General features: G+C 38.8%; 1 protein-coding gene across 1 annotated transcript in view; it reads left to right on the top strand.

The window, feature by feature from the left end:
- Positions 1-689: 689 nt before the first annotated feature.
- The window catches only part of LOC119431986 (ribose-5-phosphate isomerase-like), a 50,438-nt gene continuing 42,038 nt past the window's right edge, over positions 690-9,089 (top strand). The window contains exons 1-4 of the mRNA XM_037699430.2: positions 690-901; positions 3,609-3,669; positions 5,784-5,839; positions 6,875-6,934. Of these exons, the coding sequence (XP_037555358.1) occupies positions 839-901; positions 3,609-3,669; positions 5,784-5,839; positions 6,875-6,934 (240 nt within the window). The 5' untranslated portion in view covers positions 690-838. The remainder of the gene's footprint in view (positions 902-3,608; positions 3,670-5,783; positions 5,840-6,874; positions 6,935-9,089) is intronic.

Genomic DNA, 9,089 nt, shown 5'->3' with positions numbered 1-9,089 from the left:
CCCCCCCCCCAGAAGAAATTCCTGGCTACGGGCCTGGTACACTCTCTCACCCGTTGACTGGTAATGAATCTCCTATCTGCAGTAAATGTGGCGAGACGCTGACTGTACTTATGTTTTAATAGGGTGCCAGGAACTAGACGCTCAAAAAAATATATAATAAAATTCTTTAGCATATAGACAACACGTTCCCCTACACCCGGCAATGTTTCTTGGCATAGCTCGCTAGATTCGTAGCTCATCCTTTTTCCAGAGGCTGCTGCTGCGATAGCATTTTTGCCGAGCCCTTGCGTTCGAGGGCCCTGTTTAGGCACTAGTGCTACTTTCGCCTACACGTTTTACTACATCTTTCCTTCGTAACAAAACTTTATGGTCATAGCACACATCTCTAGTCTTTGTCCTTATTTTAATACTAATATCTTTCACGCAGTTACAGCGACTGATTGTCACCTGAAACTAATCGACACTGGGCCTCTTCGATTATCCGTCTCTGACAGTCCCGGACTGTCCAAGAAGCTGCATACGCAACGCTCATTGGCTGAAAGCACTGCCTCGGGCAGTCCGGGACTGTCGGGGACAGATAATCGAAGAGGCCCACTATGTGCCGCGTCTTTTGAAATCCGCGCTTTGAATTTATCATCAATCTGGTGACCGCTGGAAGCGGCAGAGGGCGCTAGAGATAATGGTGGTTCTCTTTTCCGATAAAGTTTTAGTTCGAGGGTTAGGGTCTTTAGCTTCTTTAGTGCGTCTAACAAATGCAAGTATTCCTTGTCTTTACGTGACTCACTCACGGGTAGCATATAAGGTACCCATCCGGCTCACGCACAGTTCATCTGTCGAAATGGATCTTGTCGAGAAGGCTAAGGAAGCCGCAGCCCAAAGAGCAGTTGACAACCACATCAAAGTAAGCGAAGCAAACGGTCGCCGGCCGCGCTCTGCGATATTTTGCACGAGGAGTTGCGAAGTTCGTTTGCCTATGCGGTTACGCGGGTTTGACATTCAACTTTCTTGTGTTGCTGCGGCATGAATAACCGTCTACTGCTAGTTAGAATTCACAGCGCACTGTATTTGTCGTTGCACTTTATTTACACTGCAGTTCTTCACCGGCGCGGGTACGCCAATTATTGTATTTGTGTTATATGTTCGACGTTCATGTTGCGCACGTAGACTCACGCTTACTCTGATTATGGGTTAGAACTGTGTCCGTGTTACAGATAAGTGAACAGTTATCTTTAATTAGCAGATCCTCAAGGGATCAAATGACTATGATTGGTAAGCTTATTGATAGCTTCGACCCTATCTTTGTTATGTATTTTTGACCGGTAGGCAACCAGAAATACGAGATGCGTTGACTCGAAGTTGTTTTGCCTTAGTTAACCTTCTACTCAATAGCACGTCTTTGGAAACCTGCTCAGTTACGTGTCTTACCATACAGTGCAATAATATAATTAAGGAAATAAATTTAGACCCTGTAGTGGTTTTTACTGCTAGATTTACCATTAAAAAAAATCGTGCTAAGAGTAGTGCCGCAAACTTTGAAGTTCAGGAAGTAAAACCAAGGTTATTCAACAAGAGCGTATGTAAGAAAGGAACTTAAAAAAAAAAAAGGGCACATGACTACAACATTTTACAACACTGTGACAAACCTGTTATCTATAACAGCGCATTATGCAGTATTTTGGTAGCATTGATTTTGATCAATGTGGCGAATTTTTTCACCAACTAGACAAAACAGTAATGGGGAACAGATAGCATGAAGATTCACTAGCTGTAAGAATGCTCTGTTGTATTATTACATTGCTAGGGTGTGGTAACTAGCAGCAAAATTAACAAGCTTCTTATGCGCTATAAAAATCAGAAAGGCAAAACTGACTTCAGTATTGAAGGATATTGATACCGAAGTACAGCAATATGGTTCTGTCAATTGCTATGTGAAGTAAACCTGCAAAATTGAATGTGCTGATGTGGTTAAGTTGACATGATATAAAATTTTGCCATAATGTACTGATAAGCCTAGCACTGAGCTTTCTGTTAGTTCTCATATTATAAAGAGGGTAATGAAACTTGCCTACTGACCTGTTAGTTTGCATATTGTTGCAAAAGCCGCAATTGTAACTTTAATTGTGAGCAAAGGTTGACTTGAATGATATCATTATTTCAGTACTTTTTCTTTCACACCTTTGTTTTTTTTTTTTCCCCATTTCTTAGTAGCCATGGTGGCTCATTTTTTATGCTTGCGGGCTAGCTGGCCCTTCACTGACCTATTTCCCCTGGTTTGCATCAGATGAACAACACTAAGTGACTCATTCGTTTTCGAAGTGTATTTGAAATAAATTATAATTTGAACGATGCTTCCCATTCACCACACACACCGTCTTCCCAACACCTTAAGATTTAGATGAAAGGGAGGCATTTTTCTTTGCAGAAAATGATCTTGCCATTTTTAAGAGGATACTTTGTAAATGCAGAATTTGACTTTTTATAACTTTTTTTGAAAGGAAGTAAAGCAATGTGCTTACTGTGTTTTTCTTTTCTTTGCTGTCTAAGGAGAGTTAATTGTGAGATTTTATAAGTTCTTTACGGGTGCTTTTTTTTTTAGATTTTTGAATAAAGGCAACATTTGTAAATTGACAGGAGTAAATAAATTAATTACTATACCACTGAAAAGTGTTGTATTCCTTTATAACCTATACAGCTATCTATGCAAGAAATTTGAAAAAGCAAAGGCTTAAAAAACAGTGGATATAATGAATCCCAAAATTGGGGAGCTTTCAAAAATGCACTGCATTCCGCATTTTTCTTATATGAATTCTGCTTTATCAGGGCACTGAATCCTCATTTGCCATACTCTTCATTACTTCTGCTAGCCACATGAAAAGCTTGATTGTCATTGTTACAGTATTCCGCTTCTGCCCTTACATACATGGAAGAGGACTCTTTCTGGAAAAACATTGCGTCTGCCTGGCACCTTTGAATTGTTTTTTTTTTACTGTGAAAATATATATTTTTTTCAGGGATAATTCAGTGCTTTTGACTGGTGTGTGCGCAATATTGTAAAATTATATTATACAATGATAGTATAAAAGAAATTAAAGATGTATAATATGGCCCTGGTATTGAATGCTGGAATTGAAGTTGCATGATAAAAGTTTGAGTTAATTCAAGGGGCTGTTTGAATGTCCCAATGCATAGTTCATTTTGGTACTATGTAACCAGTGGCTGCATGTTGAAAGGATTCTTGCCCTCCAATTATCAATTTCTTATTATTTGTCCTCCCATGTTGCCGATCCCAGTGGTAGTGAGGCTGCTTTGTGCAAGGTGATCACAAAGGCTAAAAGAGTGGAATATAAAAATAATCGTTACAAAATCTGATGGTAGTACCGTACTAGAAATATCTAAAGGGAGGTGGATACATATGGGGTCCTCTGTCATGAAGAGGGCATTAAGGGTAGGGACATCTAAGCACTTAACATTGAAGGAAAAACACAGTGGCTCTTTTGTTGTGCTCATGTATGGGGGATGACAATTCTAAATTTGTTGCTGGAATCTTCTGATGCATGTTGTTGACCACATGCTGTTTCTGTTGATGGCATGTGATCTATATCTTCCAGAACAACTACATTGTGGGTATTGGAAGTGGAAGTACGGTAGTCTATGCGGTTGAGCATCTGGGTACGAAAACTTTTCTTCTTTTCTTATATTGCATGTTTTATAGTTTCCATTTCACAAAGGGCCACTTTAGACTGTATGCGAACTAGACTTTTAATGGCTGTCATATCTTCATTATTCATAAGGATGGGCCTCAGTTCAATAAGTAACATAAGTAAAAATACTTATCACTAAGTCACCATTTTTTGATGAAATGAGGTTAGGAGACATTGTATTAAGTCTAGATAAATTAAGGAATATTCTACTGTACCATGGAAATTTCTCTCAATAGTTAAAATCATATATGACACGCACGCGTGGGCACACAAACAAAGGGGGGGGGGGATTACTACAACTATAGGCCAATTTAAATTCTTTCCTCCTTAACTTGTGTCATAGAAAAAAATTGTGCAAGCATGGCTTCATTCTTTGATAAATTTGACTTGATAAATGCTGCTCAGTTTGGTTCCTGTAGAGGGCTTAGTACAATGAATCTTTTAGAAGACGTTAGTGATTTCCTCTGCGATGAAATTAATAAATGTAAAGTACTTGTTTTAGACATCAGGGCCGGTATTTTGTAGCGATGGCTTTCCGGTGCTAATGCGTTTTTGCGCTTATTGCGCTTTGTCAGTGGTGAGAGCGACGGTCCGCTCGCGTTATCAACGGGATCAGCTGGCCGTGAGCAGTGGATGTTAAGACTAGTATAGAAACAGTCATAAGGCATCGCTACAAAATACCGGCCCTCTGTGTCACTACTGAGCAACTATTGTCTTCTTGGACTGCAGTGTACAACCCTTGATGAATACCTCTGTTGAAGTAGTTGTGCCTCGTGATGTGACCGGGCTCATTGTATCCTCCTCGATTTTCTACAAAAAACTGACTTCTCAGTTGTAGCATAGCTTTTTCTTTGCGAGTGATTACACCTCAGGACTTTTGATTTCCTTTTACTTTTTTTTTTATTCTTTTGTAATTAGTTTGACCTGGGATGATTTTTGTTCTATTTCTACTGCAGTACTCTATTCTTTGTTGTTTTACTTCAGTCTTTGTGATTTGTCATCTTGTTCTTTCTTTCCTCTTTACTTCCCTCTTTCCAATATTCAATTTCTACACTTCCCCCTTTCTATGCCCTCCTTCCCAAAGAGTAGGTAGGTGTTGTGCCCCTTTTGGTGCCAGTTGCCAGTGTGCTTCTTCTCTAATTTCCCTCGCTGTCCATTGTATATATGCTTTGAAACCGAATAATAATAATATTGGCACTGCTTACAATTTACTAGTGACCATTGTAAGAAAAATAGTTTACAAGACCCTGGGAGAGTCATTTATTCAGTATGGTTTGACTATTGTAGATTAGCATCTCCTTATAACTCAGATCATTATGTAGAATACTCAAAAGAATTGTATATTGTATTCTTTTATGGAACTGCTTATCATAGGGAACATGCTCAGCTAAGCATGCTACACCACCATATGCTCATTGTTAAGAAATAACTTATTTTTGAAGTGTTGGCATAAAAATTATTTTTCGCACACTTTTAAAGATCTCGACATAAAAAGTATAACCTGCACTGGGTGGAAAAATATTTTTTCAATAAACAACAAACACACTCAAATATGGTCACGGGTTCCTGAGTGTGCAACTATTCTTTTCATGCTCATTTTTATATGGCCCACTGCAATGCGTTATGTCCATTTATCTGTTTGCTTAAGTTTGCTATGTATACTGGCCTTTCTGCAACATTGCCCTTTTGCAGTAATGTTTTTCAGCTTAGTTTCTGGTTGTCAGTTTTTTGTTAGGATTCACGCATTAGTCTTTACTCAATGTTGCGCTTCCCAGCTGCATAAACAAGCAGCCATGCTTATGCGAGCTGGATAATACATACAATTTACTGTTTCAAATAAATTAATGTTATCATTATAACCAAAATATCACCACATAAAGCACATTTGAGTACATTTAGCAGAATAAAGCAGAAGTGTTCATGCTAGCTTTAGGAAAAATGGCAGAAGAAACGCATGCTAGTTTTAGTGTGGCCAGGCCGTTATGTCCAAGGTCCTATGTTTTCAAGTGTAGCCCTTATCTTTCTTGATGGGTTTGTGAATGCTTCTGTCTGTTGTCTCATAAGTATCTTTTTCTTCACTAGCTCGTAGGGTAAAAGAGCATGGGTGGAAGATATCTTGTGTACCTACATCATTTCAAGTAAGTTATTGTCTAGAGGCAGCAAACTGGTCATAGTTGTTCAGCGGCTATAGCGTTATGCTGCTAAGCATGAAGTCATTAATTTGGTTTTTAGTGCCTGTGACTGCGTTCAAAACACCCTTGTATTGATTTGGTGCACATTTTTGGTAATGTAAGAATGTGATTAGTTAAAATTATCCGGTGCCCTACATTTTGTAGCCCAGGTATAGCTTTAAGACATTGGACACTATGGTGTCCAATGTCTTAAAGCTTTAAGCTGAGTTAAAGCTATACCTTAGCTATACCTATACTACCATAGTGTCCAATATTCTGCTGATATAAAACACAGCATCATCTATGCAACATGTTGATGGATTTTATTTATTGTGGTTTTGACAGCATATATAGAAGACATTGTTAACGGTACCCTTTTTGACATCATATATAGAAGACATTGTTAACTTTACCCTTGGTTGCATAAAGTTTTCACTCGGACAAGACAGCGCCATTGATCTCAGCCCTGCTCGCTGCAGTAACTTGCCTAGCAATTTGATGTCTTACTGTAGTAATGTAGCCCATGCGGACAGCCTTATTTCTTTTTGTTCATGCTGCACACATCACTCGTAAGCTCCTGAATCTGCTAAAAATGTCTGGCCACACTAACTACTTCGAGAGAGTAGCTCATTGAGCACATCTTCAATCACAAGAAATGTTGTGAACATTTCCCATTCTGATAATCATTGGGAAACAAGTCTAGAAAATGCAGAACAGGAACTAGAAATTGTGCTTAAATAATAGGAGGGAAGTCAAATGTTTTTGTGTGATTAGTATGAAAATATTTGCTTTGCTCTCTTTTATGTTGGCCATTGTTTTTTAAGCTTCAATATTAAACTGAATTTCAGTTGGTGGAGCAGCATGCCTTGACCTGTTCGTTGTAGTAGAATGTTGAGTGTTATGCGTAGTTTCATTTTAACAAGGCCGACACCTTTCAAAGCTTTTTCTTATCAAGGTTTAAATGAGCGTTTTGCTGGACACAAAACTGTTTTGTGTTTTTAGGCTAAAGAACTGATTCGGAAACATGGCCTTGTGATGACAGATCTGGAAGAAAGCCCTGAGGTGAGTTTCGTGTGTATACCAACAGAAATGCTACAGAATGCAATCTGCCAAAGCTACAATGTTCTGAGCAAGGCTCTCAAGGTTGCCGAAAGACCGAACAGACAGCCCCCGTGATATGATTTCGCACATTTTTGTGATTTTACTCTAACATACCCCAAGAAAAAATAAAAGCCGCTTGAATACGTAATGCAAGATTTCTCCGAAGTGCAGGAAAAATACATTGACTACACCGAGTTTTACACTGACGGTTCCAAGACAAATGAACGTGTTGTAAGTGCAGTCGTATCGGAACACTGGGTAAATTGTCTTAGGTTGCCACAGTTTGCTTCGGTTTTTACCGCCGAAGTATACGCCATGCTTATGGCTTTGAAAAAAATAGTAACAGGAGATTATAAAAAAGCAGTTGTGTACAAAGATTCTCTCGGTTCACTTAATTCCCTCCATAGAAGAGTGCGAACCTCTTCTCGGCTGCATCCTGAGAATGCTCGGCAAAAGTGAAAAGCATGGTAAAGTAATTTGTCTCTGTTGGGTTCCAAGCCACGTGGGAATCCCGGGAAACGAAAAGGTGGACAAATACGCAGCAATGACAGCGAGTGAAAAACTAACAGAAATAAATCTTCCATTCAAGGACTGTGTCCGGGTGGTCCGTGCTGCGATCACCTCAAAGTGGCAACAAGATTGGGGCTGTCAAGTAAACAACAAGCTACAAATAGTAAAGCCCACACTGCAGGAGTGGAAAACATATCACCAAGAACGTTTCATGGAATTTATTCTATGTCACATTCGCATAGGACACACACATCTCACACATAACTTTTTATTGAAAAATGAAGAACAAGCAGTTTGTAATCAGTGCCAAGTGTCTCTAACTATAAATCACGTTTTAATAACATGTCCGGCATTGGAAGAAAAAAAATATTTTTATGAACTTTACAAAACACTAACACCACTTCATACCTCCCTCCCTGATCCTGGCTGAAAACGCACTAGGCAATGTTCTTAAGTTTTTAGATGAAACAGGTTTCTTAAACAAACTTTAAAGTAATGATCTTTGTTGCTTGAAGCACTTTCATCAAATTATATTTTCATTTGTGCATGGCGCATCATAGCTTTAGTTGCTTTTGTGCCATAAAACTTTACTTAACTAACTTCCAAACATTAACTCTTTGCCGATCATGGGGAAAATAAGTGTTATTTATATGTTATGGCTGATGTTTTTTTTCTGCAGGAACTACTGCATTCAATATTTAATGGAATACATAAACAGAAAGCAAAATGAAGGCACTTTTCACACATAAAAGTTTTATTAATGATGAGATGTATGTCATAAAAAATATATATAAATGGTGAAAATCAAGATTGTGCGGTAAAATTAAAACTAAGTTTGTGAAGACACGCTTGGTATCTACTAAGAAAAAAATGTTATGAGAATTATGAGATACCCAAAATATATTGCGTCTATTAGACATTATCTCCGAAAAAATAAAAATTTTTCATTGGAACAGGTATTCTGCTAAAAAACCTAACTGCAAGTACTACAGCAGCTGCCGATGTTCCAGGCTGTAATGCATCACCTGGCAGCCACCCCTCACTAAGCCAAATTAACAAAATAAAGTTGTTTCCTTCTCCGACGAAAAGTCAGCGTCCTCCGACTCGCTGCTATTCGATGTATCGATAAGATCAGAGGCAGTGGAATCACGATATCTGCGATCTCCCGAACTGCGCACGCAGTTTCCGGAGTCTGACATTTTTTCGTTCTGCTTTCAAGATCGTGAAACTTCAGAGCGCATTTAAAAATCACCACCTCTGGGGAAAAAAGGGAATTGCTTAGAAAACTAAAATATAGTTCTCCTCCTTCACGTCCAATAGCGTAGTATGTCCGTGAGCGGTGAGGAAGGTCTCGAAAGCGGCGTTTCAAACCATCGTTAGAGTGCTAACGATGCCCAATGGGCGCGGTACGGAAAGAGTTAAGGCATGAGAAAGAAGATAGTACCACTTTCCTGTACACTTACTAGCAGTTGTATGACTATGGAAAGAAAGTGCAGTGGTCACAGATGTCAGAATTGTGCCAAGATATGGTTAGAAGCACTCGCATGACTTTTCATCTTTTTCTTTTTTATTAAAGGAAGGTTGACAAACTGAACTTTTTAAAAAA

Source organism: Dermacentor silvarum, chromosome 1 (assembly GCF_013339745.2).
Source record: "Dermacentor silvarum isolate Dsil-2018 chromosome 1, BIME_Dsil_1.4, whole genome shotgun sequence".
NCBI classification, from domain to species: Eukaryota; Metazoa; Arthropoda; class Arachnida; order Ixodida; family Ixodidae; genus Dermacentor; species Dermacentor silvarum.
Note: the sequence above shows the minus strand (reverse complement) of the source record. Positions and strands in the feature narration are given on the sequence as shown.